The sequence below is a fragment of the Poecilia reticulata genome, linkage group LG4 (genome assembly GCF_000633615.1).
Source record: "Poecilia reticulata strain Guanapo linkage group LG4, Guppy_female_1.0+MT, whole genome shotgun sequence".
In the NCBI taxonomy this organism is placed as follows: Eukaryota; Metazoa; Chordata; class Actinopteri; order Cyprinodontiformes; family Poeciliidae; genus Poecilia; species Poecilia reticulata.
In genome coordinates, this window is record NC_024334.1 from 16,459,776 (window position 1) to 16,480,838 (window position 21,063).

Genomic DNA, 21,063 nt, shown 5'->3' on the forward strand with positions numbered 1-21,063 from the left:
TAAGTGTCTATCCCACCTCCCACCCAACCCTCTGGCTTGTGGAAAATGTGACCTTTGACTCATAGATCTTATATTGCACTTTGAGAAAAGATGGCGACAAACCTTTAAAAACATTTATACTTTTGAGAAATTTGACCCATAAATCTTTTTAGACATGCGGTGCCTTTCAAAAGTATTCATACCTCTTGAACTTTTTCACATTTTGTTAAGCTAACTCAAAAAAAAAAGTAATAAAATTGTGTTTTAGCAGATTTAATGTGATAGAACTAATAATAAACTGGAAGGAATTTTTATTTGTATTTTTATCATTTACCAATATAACTTTAAAAACAAAAATTTTCTATCACACTAAAATTCCCCCCAAAATACATGAAAATGTTCAAGGTTACCAATACTTTATCAAGGCAACTGTAATGCAGAGTGACTTAAGTGCCAACTCTTGAGTATTTAAATCTTATTTTAAATCATAAATTAGTTTCATGATTACATTTGACCTGCCTTAGATGTACAAAAGCAAAATTAAATCTGTAAAATCGTTGAGCTCACAAAGGAAGCCCTTGCTTTCTGCAGTGAGTGCACAACTCCTGATCATAAATTTGATATATTTTTACAGATCTAAAGTTACTCTTGCACACATGCTCCTAAGCCTCGCCAAGGCTTCATTCGTATTAAAAGCAACAGGAATATTGCATGCAGGCCATAACTGTCTTAACATATTAGCTTATTAATAAAGGAAGAAACACCCTTAACAAAGCAATAGTAAAGGGCAACCATGGCCATCGCAAGAGCAATCCCAGCTTCTGTTTGGTTGCTTCGCAGCTCTGTGTTCTGTTGTCCTGCCCGGTGGAGATGTACTAAATGTCAACCGTCTCTTTCTCCTTCCCACGTCTGCTTGTGTTTTAATGTTTTGCCTGTTTTTTTTTCTTTATTTATTTTCTTCCACCGCGCAGGGCTTTCGTCTATCTGAGCAACCTGCTGTACCCGGTTCCTCTGGTGCACCGCGTGGCCATCGTCAGTGAGAAAGGAGAGGTGAAGGGCTTCCTGCGCGTGGCCGTTCAGGCCATATCAGGTAAGGCCCAGACCCGCCGTCTTGCTGTCGCTCGCCTCTGTCGGCGTGAAGCGGCTGAAAAGACACGCTGGGTGCGACTTCTGGAGGGAATGAAGTGAAGGTGCTCTCTGTTTCCCTCCAGCCGACGAGGAAGCTCCTGACTACGGCTCCGGCGTGAGACAGTCGGGCACGGCCAAAATCTCTTTTGAGGATCAGCAGTACGAGAAAGTAGGGAGGAAAAATGTATGATGCCATTGTTTTAGCTAATGTAACATTTTATTCAGCTGATTAATTGATTAATCAGATATTTTTCATATAATCCAAAATAAATACATTAAAATTAAATTCTTTTTAAAATAAGAAAACAAACATTTGTAGCAAACGATGCATCTGCAGCTAAAAAATACTTTTAAACTCAACATGTGAAAAGTTTAATTCAGTTCACTTATGTAGCACAAATTCACAATTAAAAAACATAATTTCATTTCAATCACTCATACGTTCTAATTGATCCTACTAGTCAATAGGTACAGTTTGCTCAATTATTTATTCAAAGTTTCTATGTAAGGAAACTTTAAATAGAAGCCCGGGAAGCTTTTTCTGCTGGACTTAACAACACATTACGTGGCTGATCTGTTTATTATTTTTTTAAATAACCGATTAGAAACGCCAAATAATTTTTTTTCTATAGAATCTGAACCAGGTGAAGCTTAAACTATGCAACTAGAGGAGTTTTGGGTCGAACATATTTACAGACAAAGATGGATTTCTTAATCTCAAATGCAAAATGTTTGTTTTTTTAACAATTTTGGCTTAATTTTTAGATTGTATGCTTCTGTTAATGATTAATCGAATACTAGATTAGTTGACAATTATTTCAATTAGTGACTAATCATGATGAATCAGATAAATCATTTCAGCCCTAGATACATTTCAGTGCCTTGTATAAGTATTCACAAACCTTGACCTTATTCACTTGTTGCTGCTGCAGATGCATGTCTGTAAATGGGATTTAATGTGACAGAGCAACACAAAGTAATATCTAATGGTGAAGTGAAAGGAAAGCAATACGTGACTTTCACAGTATTCCCCCCAAAAAATGGGAAAAGTACGATCTGTCTTTGGGTTTACCCCTCTTTTATTGTAATGCCCTAAATAAAAACAAAACCAACCAGTTGTTTTCACAAGTCACCTCATGAGTAACATTGGGGCATTTGAACAAGAAGCAGCGATGCTTTTTAAAAGCCGTGTCTTTACTGACTGCTGTGTTTTCACCTCACGTGTTCAGTTCCAGTCGGAGTCGTGCTCTGTCGGAGTTGGACTGAGCTACACAGGGGTTTCTCAGGAAGAGCTTCGGATCGTGGAAGGGGAAGGCCAAAATGCTGAAATGAGCCCGTCAGCAGACGAGGTCAACAACAACACATGTGCGGGTAACCATGTCTTATGAGTGAATGGATAGCTTACTCCTCCGGGTGCTTGTGTGTGATGTTTTCCTTTGCTTATGAGAAAAATACTGGAGCCGCTGTGTCCAATGCTTTCACAGGATCTAAACTAAACCTAAAGAGTTTAATTCAAGTCCATTTTTTGTTTTTTTCTATTCACATCAGCTGGTGCAGATGAGTTGGAGAATCCAGCGAAGGCGGGTCCGGATGCAGCTTTAGATGCGACTTTGGAGCACCTGAAAATCGGAAACATTTTCACCTTCAGGGTGACTGTCCTGCAGGCCTCCAGCATTTCTGCCGAATATGCCGACATCTTCTGTCAGTTTAAGTAAGTCAGTGTCCATCCAAAGTAAATGCCCTAATTAGTCTTTATTCGTCCTTTATTTCTTTTTCATTTGTTTCCATTTTTTTTTTCAGTTTCATCCATCGGCATGACGAGGCCTTCTCTACGGAGCCGCTGAAAAACACCGGACACGGGCCTCCTCTGGGCTTCTACCACGTGCAGAATGTAAGAGACAAATCATGAACTAACACTATTTTATTACAACTACATATGGAACTCTGCTTGTTTTGGTTTGTTTGTGTAGATTGCTGTTGAAGTGACCAAGTCCTTTGTGGACTACATAAAGATTCAACCGATTGTCTTTGAGGTGTTTGGTCACTACCAGAAACAACCTTTTCTTCCTCTGTGTAAAGACGTCATCAGGTGAGACGCCTGGTCACACACAGGGCTCGTACAGGCGCTTGGAAAGAGCTTCATTTCTGTGTAGTCCTTGAAAATGCTCGGTATTCAAACTGCACAGTTTTGTAGTAAAGTGCAATCTAACTTTTGATTAAGATGAAATCTGGAAAACATTACTTACAGTTGAAACTTGATATTTTTAAACATCAAATACAAAGACATAAACATATTATTTAATCACAATCTAAAGTTAAAACCGACCAAAGTTTTCTTGTTTTAGATTAGTTAGAATTACTAAAATTATTTCTATTTGTTAAATGCCAGAAAACGTAGTGAGAACATATTTTAGAGATTTTTCGTGACATTATTTATATATTCTGTTTAAGCATGTCATTTGAGCAGGGAGGTGATTTACCTGAACATGATTTGTTTGGATTGTTTCAGCGTTGTGAATATTGTTTATTTCTAATGGCTCATTGACATTACTGATCTGTGTGATGAAATAAAGGTTGGCTTATATTTTAGATGTTAATTGAATATTTGTGAAATCAGTGTTTTGTTCTCGAACCAGTCAGGTGGATAGGTTGTGTGAGAGACATTTCAAAACATAACATTTTGCTCTATTTTAGTTTACCTAGAATACTATAACAAGACTATTACTAACAGCAATAAATGATATATAATGAATTGAAACCTGATTTTTTAGTTCATTTTTGTTGTTTTATCTCCAAATGCGATGCTGGAAAAGTTTGAAAACTTACCTTGAAAACACAGATACATAGAAAATATGAGTCTGTTTTTCTATTTACATGTGACTGTGTTGTTCCATCCAGTCCGCTTCATGCATGCAAAAGGCAATTTCCACAAGTGATGCCTCTTTCCAAACCAGGTAAGAAACTCCCAGCTGCTGTCGCTAGTTAGCTGTTGGTTATTTTATGTTGCTTTTGCATCTTTTGTACGTCGTTCGTTTGCAAGTCGTGTCATCTTAGCTTCATGTTGTTGGGTGTGAGCAGTGGACTCTGATGACTCGTCCAATCGGGAGAAGTCCCTGGACCTGATCCGATACCTGGTCCCTGACGTGTTCAATGGGGCGCTGGTGGACTCGCTGTCGGGCCACGCCCTGTCCGCTGCTGGCTTGGCCGCTTCCTTCCTGCTGGAAGCAAACGAGCGAGCTCAGCTGCCAGCCCCGCCCGTCTCTATCTGTTCAGTTATTAAAGCTCAGAAACCCGGTTGGTTCATGCTGTCAGATCCAACAGAATCCTGCAACCGGAACCTTTTTTTCCTCTTGTTAACAGAAATAATTAGGTTTTTTTTTCTAATGACATGTTATTGTTTGTATAAATTCTGCTAATACATAAATATTTTTGGTAAATTGAAATATTAAAAGTGTTCCTGTTTTAGGATTCTGCATTTGGATTGGCTCTCTGGTGCTGTGTGTGTGTCTGTTAGTCTCTGTGGTGAACCCTTGCACTTCCTTATGTAAGCTTCTCTTCAACTTCATCATTCTGCCTTCTACCCTTAAAAATACTGTCACTTTACTATGTAGAGACACGGTTATGATATTGCGTATTCTGCTTTTCGAATATAAAGTAGAACTGAAGTTCTTCTGTGGAAATTAAAATCTCACAGCAATGTCAAATTCCTAAAAAATAAATGTAATGGGACAAAAACTGAAATAACAACTTCAGAAAAAGGCAAGTAGAAACATTTGGCAGACGTGTTAGCATCCTCTCAACAGTTTTGTCACGTTTTCATCTATTTTATTGGGATTTTATCTGATTGTTCACAGAAGAGAACAAAATTGGGTTGTAGTAGAACCATCACACATGGTTTTCAAAATTCTTCAGTGCAAAATGAAAACTGCTAAAAAGTTTACACTTTTCAGTTTTTTATTTCTGTTCACCCCCCATGTTAATATTTGTAGCACCACCTTTCTCTGTAATAACAGCTGCAGACTAAACTTTTGCCCATTCTTTGCAAAATCACTGAAGCTCAGTCAGATTCTTTATAAAGTCCTTGAAAGCACTTGATATTCAAACTGCACAGTTTTGTAATAAAGTGCATTTGATTGAAAGCCTAAATTTGGAAAACATTATTTACAGTTGAAGCCACTTAGCAGGAACATTTTTCTCGCTAAGTGATGGAAATAGCGAAATAGACGGTAAGGATGTGTGATCTTTGGTTTTCAAGTCTTTTCTCAAATTCTTAGTTGGATTAAAATCTCTACTTTCACTTTGTAATTTTAGCCTATACATTTACTTGATCTAATTTACTCGTTGTAGCTGCGGCTTGTCCACTTGCTAGCTGAATGGCCTAATTGGTTTGTGCCAAACAACAAACAGCTCTTTTCAGTGGCTTTCTAGTTGATTTACTGAGGACAAATTACACCTGATTAGTTGAATTTTGATGGCAGCTGGTTCCTTTGGATTTTACTTTGGTGTGAAGTGACGTGAATATAAATGCACACCACACTTGTGCATGTGAACTTATTTTGAGTGAGTTTTTCAGGTTGTTCCATGTAAGTTAGAGAGACGCAGTCAGTTTCCAATCTGTCTGAATATTCAACTCTTTTGGTAAAAGTTAAGGGAAAGGTACAATTAATTCCCTTTGCCTTTAGCACATTGGGAATGACCAAAGAGCATTATTACACATGGATTTATTAGCATTGAGCTTTAAGTAAAAGCTATAAAGTTGCTTATGAATATTTTTCTAGAAAAGGTGCTCTGTCTCTCCAAAACTGTACTTTCTACCTGCACCGGATTTCCTTTCATCTGCCCGTTCTCTCTCCTTCGTAGGCTAGCTTATAGTTGTATGTTCTCACCTCACCATGCTTTTTCTCACATAACATTTTGAAACATGTTTCGACTTAGTGCCTGCCACCAAGCTGAAGGCGATGATGCGTCCCCAGGCGGGCCCTCGCCACTGTAAACACGATCTGATGGTGTTCTTTGAGATCTGCGAGCTTGAGGCCAACGGAGAGTGAGTCCAGCAAATATTTGGAATTGAAATATTTGGATAAGATTTACTGTCCATTAATTCTTGTTTGTAATTTTGGTTTATCCAAGTTACATCCCTGCAGTCGTAGACCACAGAGGAGGCTTGCCATGCCAGGGTACATTCCTACTGCACCAGGTGTGGTCGCACCATGAGAACATAGAAATACCTATATATTCAAAGGAAACAAAGACCTGTTGAACAAAACCATGAATCCCTTCGTTCCGTGCTTTACTCCAGGGCCTCCAGAGGAGAATAGCTGTCACCATCGTGCACGAGTCTGCTGGAGACATAGAGTGGAACGACGTCCGAGAGCTAGTTGTGGGTAAGTTTATCTTTCAGGTTTCTTTGATCTGAAGCAGTTCATCAGGAATGTGCAGGAACAGTTCTCACAAATACACGTGTGCTTTGTCAGGGCGTTTACGCAACACCCTGGAAGCCGACGAGACCGTCATCGACCCGAACATACTCTCACTTAACATCTTATCTGCTGGTTATGTCAAGCCCCTGCAGGATGACAGGTATGTGTAGCTAGAGACCATGAGCACAGATAAATCACTTTTGAAGAGCCACCTGTCTACTAAAGCTGCAAAACAGATAATATGCTTGATATATAGTATCACTGCACTTTGGCTGAACCTGGAAATCACTGTACTTTATAACTTTTTGGTCTTTGTTTTAACTTCTCTTAAACTGCTCATGCAGCTTATGCACTGCAGTTAGCCACAGAGCATCGCATGTCCAAAACAGAAGCACGGCACAAAAACAAGTTTATTATTCTGTCTGCATGAATTAACTTGCATTACCACAGCTTTTTAAAAAAAGGACTAAACCTCCAGCATCAGCAGGAACAGTAGAGAGGATTACCCTGAACCAAGCTGGTTTCGTGACCCTCCCTGGTGTTGAATTGTGCCTCATCATAGCACCTACATGTAGCGCCTCTCTGTGTTCATCAGGTTTTCTGTTGTGTCTCGATTATGTATCTATTAAACTCAAGCTGTGTAGTGAACATTGTAATACCACAAATCCTTATGTAACCTTTATAGAAAAATATGTTTTACATATTTGTTAAATTATCATTATGTTGTGTAAAAGACAGATATGTGGAAAAGAAATTGACCTAATCCTCCTCCTCCCAGTGCTAGCTTCAGAAATATACCGTTCAGTCAGTACCAACCAATCAGAGCCAGGAGGAGGGTCTTAGCACTGCCAATCACTCTCATGCTCAAGCTCTCCGACTTTAACTTTGCTAAAACAGCTGGTTCACTTCAACATAGCCTGCCACAAATGCCACCAATGACGACCTACAACAGTTTTCCTGGAACAGTAAGTTGTTTTTCCACCATTAGCAAGTTGAGCGCATTTGGGAGGATGATTGACAGCACTAAGACCCTCCTCCTGGCTCTTGATTGGTTGATTCTGACCAGAAGCGATGCATTTTTCACAGCACAATAGTTACTCAGGGAAGAGGTGGAGGAGCTCAATTTTTTCACAGATTCTCTGTCTGATGCCAATTTGTCACGACATGGTGATAGTTTTAATAAACATTGAAAAGGCTTAGTTTTGTAATAGTTATATAATGCAACTTTAACAAGCATTTACATTTGTAATTTAAAGTAAAAACATTCATTCAATCTTTAGTGCTTTTTAACAAAAGATTTGTCTTTCGAACACAGCCAGTTTAATGTAGATTGCCTATAAAAATTAGTTATATATATCTTAAATACATTTGCTTTAGATTAAATGCTGTGTTCTGTAAACGGAGCATTCCATCATCACATCATCTAACACTGTGTTGAATCCTGGCGTTCAAGGACTAGGAGTTATTATTATGTCAATATGTGGTGATGCTTTTTCATAATCAACTATACCTTAGAGAAATCCATGTGCTTTAATGAGCATTCAAGTGTTCATATGTGATTTATGGCCACAAGAGGGCAGTAGATATCTCTAAAGAATGCCTACAGTGAGAGTTTGTCCAGTTTGATACATTTTTACTACAGTAAATGCAGGAACTGTCAGCATTAAAACTGATCTGAATAAAGTATAGATTTGAACACAATGAGAAGCAAAAAGCTCCAGAGCTGTGTTTACATCTCTGTCACAATTTTAAATAATTATTTTTTATATTAACAAATAACTAACCTTATTGTTCATTTATGTGGATCAGATAAATCTTAAATTATGCACCTTTTTAAAAAAAATAAAAAAAGCAAATATTACATTTTCAGAATTATTCTCTCTAGCAGGATAGAAGACAAGGACACATTAGAGAAAGTTGTGAATGATAGGAAAAATGACTGACCTTTTAAATAAATATATTTTTTAACTCCTTAATCTCTCAGCTACCAAAAGAAAAGTAAAAAAAATCACTAAAACTAAGAAATATATATATAGATGAAAACAAATAAATGAAATAAAGTACTTTAAATGAGCAGTTTGGGTTGGAAGCAAAGTTCATAACATTTTAATTTGTAGTTCTCAGGCTTGGTTTAATTTTGGTGATTTAAAACTGCACTTGAGATTCCACTTGTTGTCTTGTTTGGATAAAAATCAAAGTACAAATGAATGCTAACATTTTCTCCCCTCAGTCCACTAACAGAATATTGTTCTTTTGTTGTTTTTGTTTGTTTTTTTGTTTTGCTCTGCAGACAGTTTCTTGATTCGGACATGCCTAGGTATATTATTTGCCTCCGTTTTCATGATCTTGTTACACTGACACCACATCTCTCTAACCTTCCTAACACCCTGCCATCTCTCTAGTCGGCCTGTGATTTGGTTCCTTACTCACCTGCTCTCTCTCATGACTTCCAGCAGTTTATATGTTCCTTTTTGTTTCCTTCCGCTCTTGAGGGGTGAAGGATGCAACCCTGCATGTTCCCAGGTCTCTTGCTCTTGCTGTGCTTGGATGTGTGTTTGGGCCGGTGTTGGACGTTAGTCGCTGTGGAAGGACAGGGTCTGCATGGCTCTGCTTTGCTTAACGTTCCTGGCTGTGTCTGTGCTGGAGGTGTCATGGGGCCAGCGTCAAACTGTCTCAACATCAACTCCAAGAAGCCTCTAACAGCACAGAGTCCAGAGGAAATCTTTTTCTTTGGACAGTAAATATATGTTACAGTATTGCAAGCTTTCATAGCACCTTATTAAAAAAAAATTCTGGTTGAGTGTAGATGCTAATTTATAGGTGCATCTCCTAAAGAATAAATTATTCATTCAGTAAATATATAGTAAAATTCATATTGATCCATTAAAGGAGCAGTATGTATTTTCCAGACACATAGTGCCATTTTATCTGTTGAGTAAATATGTTAACTTCAGTTGTTAAAAAAATGCTATTTATATCAAATATGACTTCATTACATCACTCCTATTAACTCTTTAACAACGTTTTCACCAGCGATGCACTGAGAAGTAGCTGTTTAACAAGCTCAGCTGACGTGTAGTTCCACCAGGTGTTTGCTAATTTCTGCTGACTAGTCTGAAGGAGCTGAGTGGGGGAGTTATGGGAGAAGGGCTGCTCTGTGAGGTGGAAACTCCGAAGCTTAACTGCAGCTCTGAACAGAAACTTTGTTTTTGAAGGCGGTGCTAGGTCCAACCAGGCGTTTTGCACAGGTGAACAGTTGCCATGGGAGATTCTTAAGCATGCACGAAAGAATCGAGGCAAAACTCCATGTTTGTTAATGATGAGGGAATTACATTATAGCATGGAGTAAAACTCAAAAGTTGATTTTACATATTACTGCCCCTTTAAATACAGAGTGATATTTCAGGCATTTATTTTTTGTAATGTTGATTATTTCGGGTAACTGCTGAGTCCTATTGAGTGGCAAAACAATAGGAAGTAGTTGACGGATGATGATGCAACGTTTTTTAATAACTTATTGTGTGAACAAATTGATTCATGTGTGATTTTAATTGAGTTTCTTATTTAATAGAAACACCACTATTGTAAAATTATGTCTTGTCAATATTAATGTAATATTGACAATGTTTTGCGCACATGTGTAATGGAAACGCAGCTAATGTAAGTAATTAAATTACAGAACAGTTTACCCTTTTTATGTTATGTGGGGAAATAAATTACACTATGCGTGTTAGAATTTATTGAGGTGCACTTGTATACTTTAGACCAGTGGTCCCCAACCCCCGGACCGGTACCGGTCCATGGACCAATTGGTATCGGGCCGCTCAAGAAATAAGTAAATATTTCCGTTTTATGTATTATTTGAGTCTGGGGGATATTTTATTTTGAAAATCCTTTAACCGGATTCTCTCGGTTACTTGCGCACCAACATTGAGCCCACAAGTAGCAAAATGAGTAAGAAGCAGATCAGATGTCTTTGTAAAGTTTCTTTGCAAAGGGGAAAAGACCCAGAGAAGAGACAGGAGAATGGATTTATCTCGGACCGGTAGCTGAGTCCCACATTACAAGCCCGCTCTGCGTAACATGCGGCGACCGGCAGCTAATGAGGCAATGAAGCTTCAAGCTGCTTTGCCGCGTAGAGACCAAGCACGCTGTGCTCAATCAACACACCTCGGGTGTCGTTGTCTCTCATCACTCCCAGATAGAACCGTCTTGTTGCAGAGAAACAAGCTCAGGGCTCCTGTTAGTCATTATCGTGAGTTAAAATGTTCACGAAAGTAAAATATTCATTTTTCTGGCGCATCTGTATCTTATTTTGAAGGGATATATAAACGTTACCATAGCGACCAGAGTCAGAGCGTTTGGGTAGTGGTCGAGAGGAGATGAGTAGAGCTTGTGAGTCTTAAGTCTGGTTTAGACGGGGCGATTCTCCAAACCTCTGAGACCACAGAGCTGATAAAAGTACAAGTTCGGTCTCCAGCCACACGGCATGAACGATTCCAGTCACGAACATCCCGATTCCAGAGGACAATCAGTAAAACCCCCAACATAGCGGGAATTTAGAATAACCTAACACGGATGATGATGTAGAAGCAATAGTGATAGTTTGTGGACTCATTTTAAGAAATAAAAGATGTAACAAAAAAGAAAAGGCGGTGGATGAAAGACGACGGGAGCAGTCGCTCTATTTGCTGCACTATGATTTGGAGGTGACTGTGTTTTTTCATAGTTAACATTTTTAACTGAATAAACATAATAATGTATAATAATGACCTTTTCATATAATAATAACACATATCTCCGATATCCACCAGACTCTCAGTTGCGTGATATGTCAGCTGTTCGGGATTCCCCTCTGTTCTTACGTCACTGCGCTTTCTGATTGGCTACCTGTCACATTCAGCAGGCCGTATTCTCGTTCCCAGTCAGGGAAAACCCCACAGGCTGCGAGAAAAAGGCCACGACAACCCAAATTGGATATATTCAGGCTTTAGCGGGATGCAGAAGCCTTATTTGACGGTTCACGCCCCCCACCCCCTCCCCCGGGCCGCAGCAAAATTTCCCAGTTTTGACCGGTCCGCGGTAATAAAAAGGTTGGGGACCACTGCTTTAGACTGAATCTGATATGTTCTCAAGCTCAACGTTTTTAAAAATCTGCTTCTACAGGAGGAGGACCTATCAGGTCCAATAGGGGGCAGTAGAAACCCACTTTTAAAATTGTGCAGGAAGCTGAGAAAAACTGTCTCTAGTTAATCCTGACATTGATGTCATAGTTTGACACCAATAAAATTATTTGGTTCGAGCGCCACACCGACCTCAGAACCCAGAGCGTTTCCCATCTCAGAACATAACAAGAACTCAAATCAACCACTAAGTAAATTCCTGTAACATGGATCGCATCAATTCCAATACATCAATATAGCTATTCAAGCATAATCCTCTGAACCATTACCTCAGTAGCAGCCTTTTAGCCCAAATTGCTGCAATGTTGTGGATATATTTAAATGCTTCTTGTTACCTCGGGGAAACTCTGCCAAACGCCAGAAACAAACGCTTCTTAAATGTTTCGCCAGCAGCATGACTTCAGCGCTGGCTCCCGCATTTTTTTAGTGGGCAGTAAAAAAGCAGTGAAGCACACGATGGAGCGGCTCGAAAAAGGAAATTGCTTGCTTGTAGTGTGAGCGGACAGCTTTTCTACCATTTGGAACGTCGCTTGCGCTAATTACCGACTGGAGAAGGGGGAATCTCTGCACTCGGTCACCTCCCTGCCGTGTCCACAGCACGGAGCTGTCATTACTCCAGAACAGTGCGTGCCTGTTTGCTGTCTTCTGGGTGACACATTGTTCACTTCAACTTGAGGTCATTTCAGTCCAAGAGTGGCCTAGGCTGAACATCTGAACCTCATGAAGAGCCTATTCAGCCGGCTTTTACGGCCTACAGAAAACACTGGTTTCCTTATACAATTCTTGCTTGGATAATCTTTTTTAGATTCGAGGCAGTCACTGGGCCGCGGGCCAAAGCAGTTACAGCTTTCAACGTGTGTGTGATTATTTCCCCTTGAGGTAGACGGGTAAATTTGTGTACATTAGCGTACGGAGTAAATCAGCCGTGCAAGCAGAAAGCGGCTATGTTGTCGCTTGGGGTAAAAATGACCACCTCGGTGGTCGTCTGGGGTGACGGATCAGCAGTGTCCACAGGATTCAAGGAGTTCTATAGGGTTGTTATCATGATGAGAAAGACAAACACCATCCCAGCTACACAACTGCAAAGCCTCGACATACTTCCTAACTCTTACTTTCTATTCTTTTGCTGATTTCTTCTTTTTCACAGCATTTCCCTGGGAATTGACCATAGGTATTTCACTGCCCTGTCCCCCATTTTCTCTGTCCTCCTCTCATTCCTTCCTGTCTCTATGATCAAATCCCATCACTGCTTTCAATTGCTTTTCTGTGGTGCTTTGCTCAAAGTCCATCATCTGATTGTGTTGCATGCAAAAACAACTGTCATATGATGCATTATGATGACCTGGAGATGCTGTTTATACTGTCTGAATTTTTCTAAGATAGTTTTTTTCAATTAGTTATGATTGATAGTTATGACCTTGGTTTTTAAAGCAAAATTTTAGTGCATATTTTTTCATATGAAATACGTTTGTTCCTGAAATGTCTTACTGCCCACTTTTTCTCAGAATCTTTTGTTTATACACATCAGACATTACAGACAGCATGTTTCTAGTAGAGATGCACCAATCAAAATAGATAAAGGTCACACTGCAAAATCTCAAAATCTAAGTATTTTTGGTTTAGCTTCTAGTGCAGATAAATTACATTTGAAATAAGACAAAACTATGTTACAAGTAACTTTTGATTTAAGTTAGTTATTCCTTAATATTGATGGTATTTTTTATAGGTGAAACTATCTGTCTCCAAAGTACTTTTTCATCAATATTAAGGAATTAATTTTCAACAAGCTCCTATTTCTTGCTGAAACCTTAACTGTAAGTTAGTATTGTCTCATTCAGTGTACTAAGATATTTGCACTAGAAACTAGTGCAAGAGTACTTGATAATATTTTGTGTTTTTGCAGTGGAATTTCGTCATTTTCTGTTAAATTAAAAACCTGTCAAAAACCAGTAGCATTATATATTTTTTTGCATGGTATTTCCTTCAAAAATGACAGTAATCAGCTGAAACAGGAATCATAAAGACAAATGTAATGGAAAATCATAAATATGTACAAGCCAGGAAAAATCCCTGATTGGTGCATCTCTGCTTCTTTATTTATGTATATTAAAAAAAAATGTCAGCTTTGACTGCTTATGTTTATGTATTTGTCCTGGACCATCTCAGGACTTTTTACCGCTTTGAGGCTGCTTGGGACAGCTCGATGCACAACTCTCTGCTCCTGAACCGAGTCACGCCGTACGGAGAGAAGATCTACATGACCCTCTCGGCCTATTTGGAGGTACTGCACAGAGCCCGCATTTATAAGAGGCTGAAGTAACACAGCCGTATCTTATGTGAGGCGTTGAGTTCCTCTGTGGAGAAAGGGGGGGAAAAAAGTTTTAAAAGCCCCCCTCTTTTATCAACTGCAGATGGAGAACTGCACGCAGCCTGCATACATAACCAAAGATATCTGTATGGTGTTTTACTCACGGGACACCAAGCTCTCGGCCTCTCGTTCGATCCGCAACCTTTTTGGTACGGGGAGCCTGAGAGCAGCGGATGGGTGAGATTAAAAGCTTCAAACTATAAAAGAGCCGTGGAGGTCTAGTATTCCTTCCCCCCCCCACACGCCTCATATGCAGCTGAGCAGTAAAATGCAATCTCTGAGAATTCCTCTTTCTTTTCTAGAAACCGAGTAACTGGAGTTTACGAGGTCAGCTTGTGTCACCTTGCAGATGCTGGAAGTCCAGGTAAGAATTAAGAAAACTGTCCGTGTGGCAGTAACACTCGGCTTATGTTCAGTTCAGATATGAGTAACAGACTCTTCTGCCTCACTCCAGGCATGCAGAGGAGACGCAGGCGAGTGCTGGACACCTCTGTGGCCTACGTCCGTGGAGAGGAGAACCTGGCGGGGTGGAGGCCACGCAGTGACAGCCTCATCCTGGAGCACCAGTGGGAGCTGGAGAAACTCAGTCTACTTCAAGATGCAAGTGCTAATGTTACTTTCATATGTGCTTTACCAAAAGTGAGAAGTATGTTTTCTAATCTGGAGGATATAAAAGGGACTGAACCCATTCAGATCGTATTTTATCATATAATAACCACAAACTGGGACTGGACAATAAATCAATAACAATATACAGGGCCGGATATGCAGGCTCCAGTTCGGAGCCTTAAGCAGGTTTTCCAGCATCCAGCGGCCCGTCATGTTTTTGAATAAAAAAAATGTTTAAAGTTGACAGTAAATTTAAAAATATCACTTGATTAGCATTATAGTAAAACAGCTAGTTTCTGTCACTGGCATTTTTAAAAGTTACTGAGGAGTTTTTCAGTCCCAGTGCAGGTGGGACTGACGTTTCCTCCTCCTCAGGTGGAGAAAACCAAACATTTCCTCCTGCTGAGGGAAAAACTGGAGTCCACCCTGCTGACGGGCCAGGAGTCCCTTCAGTCCTGCGTCACTGAAGAGACCAGTGAGTCGGCTGCAGTGGCCGAGGCAGACCCGGGGCCCGCCTTCAGCTCTGAGATAACCACCGACAGGCAGAAGGAGCTCGCTGCCAAGGTCAGCTGCCACGCTGCGCTCTTTGGGCGTTTTAACCATATTTGAAATGTGAATATTGTATAGTTGGCAACAAAATCGATTGAATCCAGTTTGTTTGGTGTCATATCTTAAGCACTCCATTTATTTATTTTTTTGTCAGTGTTTGCGGCTGCTCACTCACTCCTTCAACAGAGAATACAGCCATGTGTGTGTCAGCGCCAGTGAAAGCAAGGTAGAGTTTAAAGGATGTGTCACAAAGCTTTGATCGCTGTTTGCCGATCGGTTTTAAACATCTGGATGTGTTCGTGTGTGTGTGCGTGTGTGTGTTTCAGATCTCTGAGATGTCTGTCACATTGCCGAGAGACGCCTACTCCATATCTGCTCTCAACACAATCACACCCTCCTCAACATGCCCTTCTCTGGTGGAGGGTTGCTATAACAACACTGAGCTCAAGTTAGTCCTAACACTTGGGTTGTTTATGATTTTCTGGTCTATTTTTCTGTGTCTAACTCTGTATTTTTGTGTTTGTTTTTTATGTTTAACCTCAGACCTCCTCCACCTCTGTCTCGTGCGGTCAGCCCCAGTCCTGAACCACAGCAGGACGGAGCGGACAAAAAGTCCACAAATGTAGGTCCTGACGTCAAACCTCGGACTCGAAAACTTATCCCTGACATACAGGAGATCAGAGTCAGGTGAGTCCCAATTATTTGACTTTTAACGTAGGAGTGGGCATTCATCACATCATTTTATCATTTATCATGATAAATAGATTTACCGTTATGATAAATTCCAATTAATGATGCTTAAACCCCCCAAAACTGTAGGGATTCATATTTTTCCTTTCTTTTTTTTCTCCACTGTTTGTTCAATGGAGGTATCAGTACATTTTGAAAATATGATTAAATGCAGCTACTGTGTGATGGTTAGTGAAACAAATCACATTTCTTTATGCAACTGGATTCTTAAAAAAGCACATAAAAAATGAGAATGTTTTTGTGGGAGCAGACAAAATGCCACAAAATACCATGATAAAACCTTAGGTTCATATTGCTCCCCCCAGGCCCCCTTGTAATAATTTATGTGTTTTTCAGCCCAATCGTATCGAAGAAGGGCTACATCCACTTCCTGGAGCCGCTCACCAACGGCTGGGTGAAGCGCTACGTGGTTGTGCGGCGGCCGTACGTTTACATCTACAACTCTGAGCGAGACACGGTGGAGCGGGCCATTCTGAACCTGTCCTCCGCCCAGGTGGAGTACAGTGAGGACCAGCAGGCCATGCTGAAGGTCTGCGCCACGCCAGCGGCTCCAGGAACACTTCCCCTCTGCCACATCCATGTATGCCGCAATAAACGTTTATACTTCTCTCAACAGACTCCAAATACGTTTGCGGTGTGTACAGAACATCGTGGAATATTACTTCAAGCCACTAATGACAAAGAAATGCATGACTGGTTGTATGCGTTCAACCCTCTTCTTGCTGGAACTATCAGGTAAGTTATCTTGCTAAATTAGGAACTGTCGCATATCTGTTAAAACCGGCTGAACTTTTTCTGATTATTCATTTCATTGTAGAACATGGAAGACTAACAGCTGGTAAGATGAAGGAAAACTCATAAGTTGTCCTTGTTTTCCCTCTCAGGTCAAAGCTGTCGAGAAGACGAGCCGGACAGATGAGGATTTAAGGAAAAAAAGATAGATGCAAAGACTACAATGTACATACTTCCCTGTTCTCCTCATTCCCATCGTGCTGAGCCTCGTTTCTACCATCACTGTCACCGGCAGCCATCTTCCCCCCCTGCTCAGTCTCCGTTCCGTCGTTCGTGTCCTCGCTGTCGGGTTTTTTCCGTCGGGCCTTAGCAACGCGCAAAGAAACTTCTGGAAGAATCAGTCACTGTACTGTACCTGCATTATTTCACAGCTTGAGAACGGAGGAGGCAGCGGTTTCTCACGCCAGACTCCATTTGTACGATAAACGTGCTGTAGTTGTTGTCAGTGACACATCAAGCCTTTCTCATTTACTACTTAAAATAAATAAAGCAAACAACACAGGAACATGTATTCTTTAATAATGCCGCTGCACTACTAGCTAAGCTCACATCGCTACATTTGCATCTGTAACATAGGAAAACATGTAGGTTCCTCTCTGCTCTACTTTACTGCAAAACATAAAGTTTCAACTGGTTTAATCTTAACGGTCAGACAAATAAAAGCTGAAATAAAACTAATAATTAAAAAACAAAAAACAACTCAAACTTCTTCAACATCAAACTTAAGCACAGACAGTGGGGCAACAACATGGCACCTCCTCAGACTGCAGCCTGCGAATCCATATCATTTAGGGTATGAGGGTATTTTACATCTACATGACAGAACCAAACATCACCTCCTTCTTTTCCTCCCAGTATAATTTCTTGCTCTCTCTCTGACTTGTGTTTGAAATGTGATATATTTAGATTTTTAACAGCCTAATTATTTATTTCCGCATGTATTTATTTACAAAGACGTTTATATTTCTAAAGTAGTACTCAGTGCAATTTCTGCACACGGCACTTTTTAATGAGTTCCTGGACTATTTGAATAATAAAAGCCTCGTCCCTACAGTTTTGCTTTTAAAGTAATCCAATAAACGCGCTCGGTTTCTTTGGGCTGAGGAAAACTTGAAAAATGCAACAGCCCCGAACGATTAGGATAGCTTTACCTTTGACCCAACCAATGTCCCATGGTAACGTTTTTGATATCAAGTCGGTCTTGACGTTCCTCCTAAAATGGGAAAACAACAGCGGTTCCTCACAGCACATGATATGAAACTGGCTTCCTGAATGATATGTGTATATTAAGTGTAGTGCCTCTCTTTTCTAACATTCTGCACAGTATGCCTCTGCTCCTATTCCTTTGACCTCACATCCTTCATGCTGCTGTAATCATGTTCATGAATCATCTGCACGTCACATCATTACTTTGCATTTTCTCTTGTATTTTTATCATATGCATTTGAGACGAAAGGTTAAAATATTTGGAAGAGATTCAGCGTATCTCAGGATTGTCAGCTTGCATAGGGCTCTACTTAACACGACATGCAAAATGTTTAAAATGCAACCCACCTGTAGCTTTAATTGCTTCGTTTCTACTCCGTTTTATTCCTTTGTTGTATATTTTAGCTGAGGTTTATCGTGTCCTAACACCACTCAGGTTGTGAGGTGTTGAGTGACTCTGGTGGATTAGCATGCCTCAGGTCAGCCAGCCTACGGAGCATGCTCAGTTTGACAACTGACTGCAAAGACCACATCTACAAGCAGGGAACGGGTGCAACCATTATATTGCACACTCAGCATTGCATTTTTAGGAGCGATTAGACAGCTACAAACATGCTATCTTTTTTTGTGTGTTTTTTATAGATGTGATTCATCCAATATCTGATATGTTAACAGTCTTGTGTGATGTGGAAATATTTTGGCTCATTCGGTGGTAGAGGGTTTGACTGATCTCCTCACCTGCACAACTGTTGTTAGTTGTAATAAATCAACAATTAGCTTGAATTGGCGTTCAAATCTCACAGCTCACCTTCCGATCATAATCATTGTGCATTTTATCCACCTTCATCTTGGGTGAATGCTCTCCTGTTTGTACTTTACTCATAACTCTGCATCACGTTGTTTTATTTCAAAGCCCTAACAGTCAACCTGTACGTAATTGTTTCTGATTAATTTTGTTCTTACTGACTTTCTTTTTAAGCAACCAAAGTTTTGTTGGTGCACTCACTTAAAAGTTCACTTTGAATGTATAATAATAATAATATATAGGAATTCTTCTTCTTCAATGTTTTTATGAACCTTCTGCTTTCCGGTTGGGGTTCCTCACTGATTGTAAGGCGGTTATCACCGGGGATGTACGCGGAAGTTCTGAGACCCGCCATGTAATAATCTGTCTGCTTATGTGTGGGACGATTATGGTTCACTGTGGCCTAGTTAAACTTTTATGTCTTGTACAAAGTAATGCTCTTGGTTGCTTTGCCGTCGCCCTCCTTCTAGTATCAGAATCTACCCTCACCATCCTACTGCAGCAGCAGCCTTCACACACAATCACCAACCTCTCTTTTCCTACCCTTGCCCCATGAAGTAATCTCACATTCTTGTGCTTCCACGTCTCTCTTTTTTTTTTTTTGCACCAATACATTCCATTGTTCTTCAAAGATTTTTGCATTGTATATAAACATGATTGCCGTGGACTGTGTATCATACGGTTTCACTCATTAACAAACTCCTAAATGGGCAGTAGTTCAGTCGGTGTCTGAGTGTTTGTTTGAGTTTCCTGTCAGATGTTTGTGTACACTGAACACATTGTCATATATTAAATAAACCTGGAAGTGATGCAACACTAAGCGATGACTTGTTTGTTTTATTTTGATAATGTATAACTTTGGGTCCGGTTTAGTACTTCTGTTGGGTTCTTTTTAAACTAAACCGTACAACATTGTAGAATAATGATGTACAATTCACTTTGGGTTCTCCCATCATGAAGAGTAACATCCATCCATCCATCCATCCATCCATCCATCCATCCATCCATCCATCCATCTATCCATCCATTTTCTGTACACCCCTGTCCCTAGTTGGGTCGGGAGGGGTGCTGGTGCCTATCTCCAGCTAAAGTTCCCGACGAGAGAGGGCAGATGAAGAGTGACATGATGATTTAAAACATTTTGAGTTATTTGATAAGAGAAAAACAATATTCATTATCAATGCTGGATGGAGTCTTATTGTCGTCTTGTCCTTCTGTACCTGACACAGCTACATAATCACCACAGCCAATGGTGAAGCCCTTGTTTTTTCAGGCTGTTGTCTTCATATGTTTCATTGGGATGCGACCAAACAAATGTTCCAGCGTTGTCTCCCTTGGCCAAAGCAGATTCAGGATTTATCACGGAAAACCCGCTTTCATCGAGTCTTCCATGACCTACGATTGTTTCTCGCTAGCCCACTGGAACCATTTGTTCTTCTGTCTAGAAATAAATCTCAGCCAAACATCAAACACTCCTGTTTTTGCCCATTCGTCTTCCACTGATTCCACTGCACGTGTTCTGTTTTCAAACCGGACTGCTTTGATGTCTTCATTTTTACAACCTTATGACTTTGTTTGTACTTGGTCCAGGTTTTAGATGCGGTTCTAAAACATCATTTGCAACATCATCTTGGATTTTATTCCCTTGAAGGGGTTGTTTATTTGTTTTTGTTTCCAATTATTTCTTACTATGTGCTGTCGTTAGCAACTCTGGACAAACATTGTGGGTCTTAGATTTACAAATGGGAAATTCCTCTTTGTTGCGTATTAGGCATGTGTGCATCTACTCCATGGCCAGACTAAATCTACTGCTGGCATGCAAAACCTACTACTTCTGAGACTTGGAACATTATAACCAATAAATATTGTATTCTGAAATGATTTAGCGATGGTAATATTGAACTGTCCCAACATAAAAACATACATACTTGTAAATAATTCAACATAATTCCGTATGCATCCATGTTGACATGTCATTCAGCTGGCAGCTCTCTTGGAGCCATGTTTCCTGTCATGGCTCCAGGAGACTGAGGACTGGCTTGAAGAATCAGTTTTGTGCAGATGTATGTTTCAAAGATGCTAATTCAAGTTATACCATTTTACTTAACCATTAAGAGATTCTGTTATTTTTGCTTACATTAATTTTATGTAAAACTGCACAAATTACAACAATGTATCCTTTTGGTATGTTTTACAAAGTCTGAATGATGTAGACAAAAAAAAAAAAAGAAAAAAAAGAAAAGCCCCTCCCCATCCCATTTTTATAATTTATGA

The 21,063-nt window shown here is 40.0% G+C and overlaps 1 protein-coding gene across 18 annotated transcripts in view; it reads left to right on the forward strand.

Annotated features, from left to right (window-relative positions):
* kif1aa (kinesin family member 1Aa) overlaps positions 1-19,609 on the forward strand; it is a 46,848-nt gene extending 27,239 nt beyond the window's left edge. For 4 of the 18 annotated variants that reach the window (XM_017304391.1, XM_017304398.1, XM_017304396.1 and 1 more), the window contains 24 exons: positions 951-1,069; positions 1,170-1,291; positions 2,337-2,478; positions 2,656-2,818; positions 2,908-2,998; positions 3,078-3,196; positions 4,006-4,061; positions 6,043-6,151; positions 6,238-6,304; positions 6,407-6,491; positions 6,582-6,687; positions 8,818-8,844; positions 12,858-12,881; positions 13,877-13,991; positions 14,122-14,255; positions 14,381-14,442; positions 14,533-14,678; positions 15,063-15,251; positions 15,391-15,462; positions 15,563-15,684; positions 15,780-15,923; positions 16,323-16,515; positions 16,603-16,721; positions 16,871-19,609. In XM_017304391.1, coding sequence (XP_017159880.1) covers positions 951-1,069; positions 1,170-1,291; positions 2,337-2,478; positions 2,656-2,818; positions 2,908-2,998; positions 3,078-3,196; positions 4,006-4,061; positions 6,043-6,151; positions 6,238-6,304; positions 6,407-6,491; positions 6,582-6,687; positions 8,818-8,844; positions 12,858-12,881; positions 13,877-13,991; positions 14,122-14,255; positions 14,381-14,442; positions 14,533-14,678; positions 15,063-15,251; positions 15,391-15,462; positions 15,563-15,684; positions 15,780-15,923; positions 16,323-16,515; positions 16,603-16,721; positions 16,871-16,913 — 2,569 coding nt within the window. In that variant the 3' untranslated portion in view covers positions 16,914-19,609. The remainder of the gene's footprint in view (positions 1-950; positions 1,070-1,169; positions 1,292-2,336; positions 2,479-2,655; positions 2,819-2,907; positions 2,999-3,077; positions 3,197-4,005; positions 4,062-6,042; positions 6,152-6,237; positions 6,305-6,406; positions 6,492-6,581; positions 6,688-8,817; positions 8,845-12,857; positions 12,882-13,876; positions 13,992-14,121; positions 14,256-14,380; positions 14,443-14,532; positions 14,679-15,062; positions 15,252-15,390; positions 15,463-15,562; positions 15,685-15,779; positions 15,924-16,322; positions 16,516-16,602; positions 16,722-16,870) is intronic. The other 14 variants (XM_008407725.2, XM_008407719.2, XM_008407723.2 and 11 more) reach the window with 10 other exon arrangements.
* Positions 19,610-21,063: the final 1,454 nt, after the last annotated feature.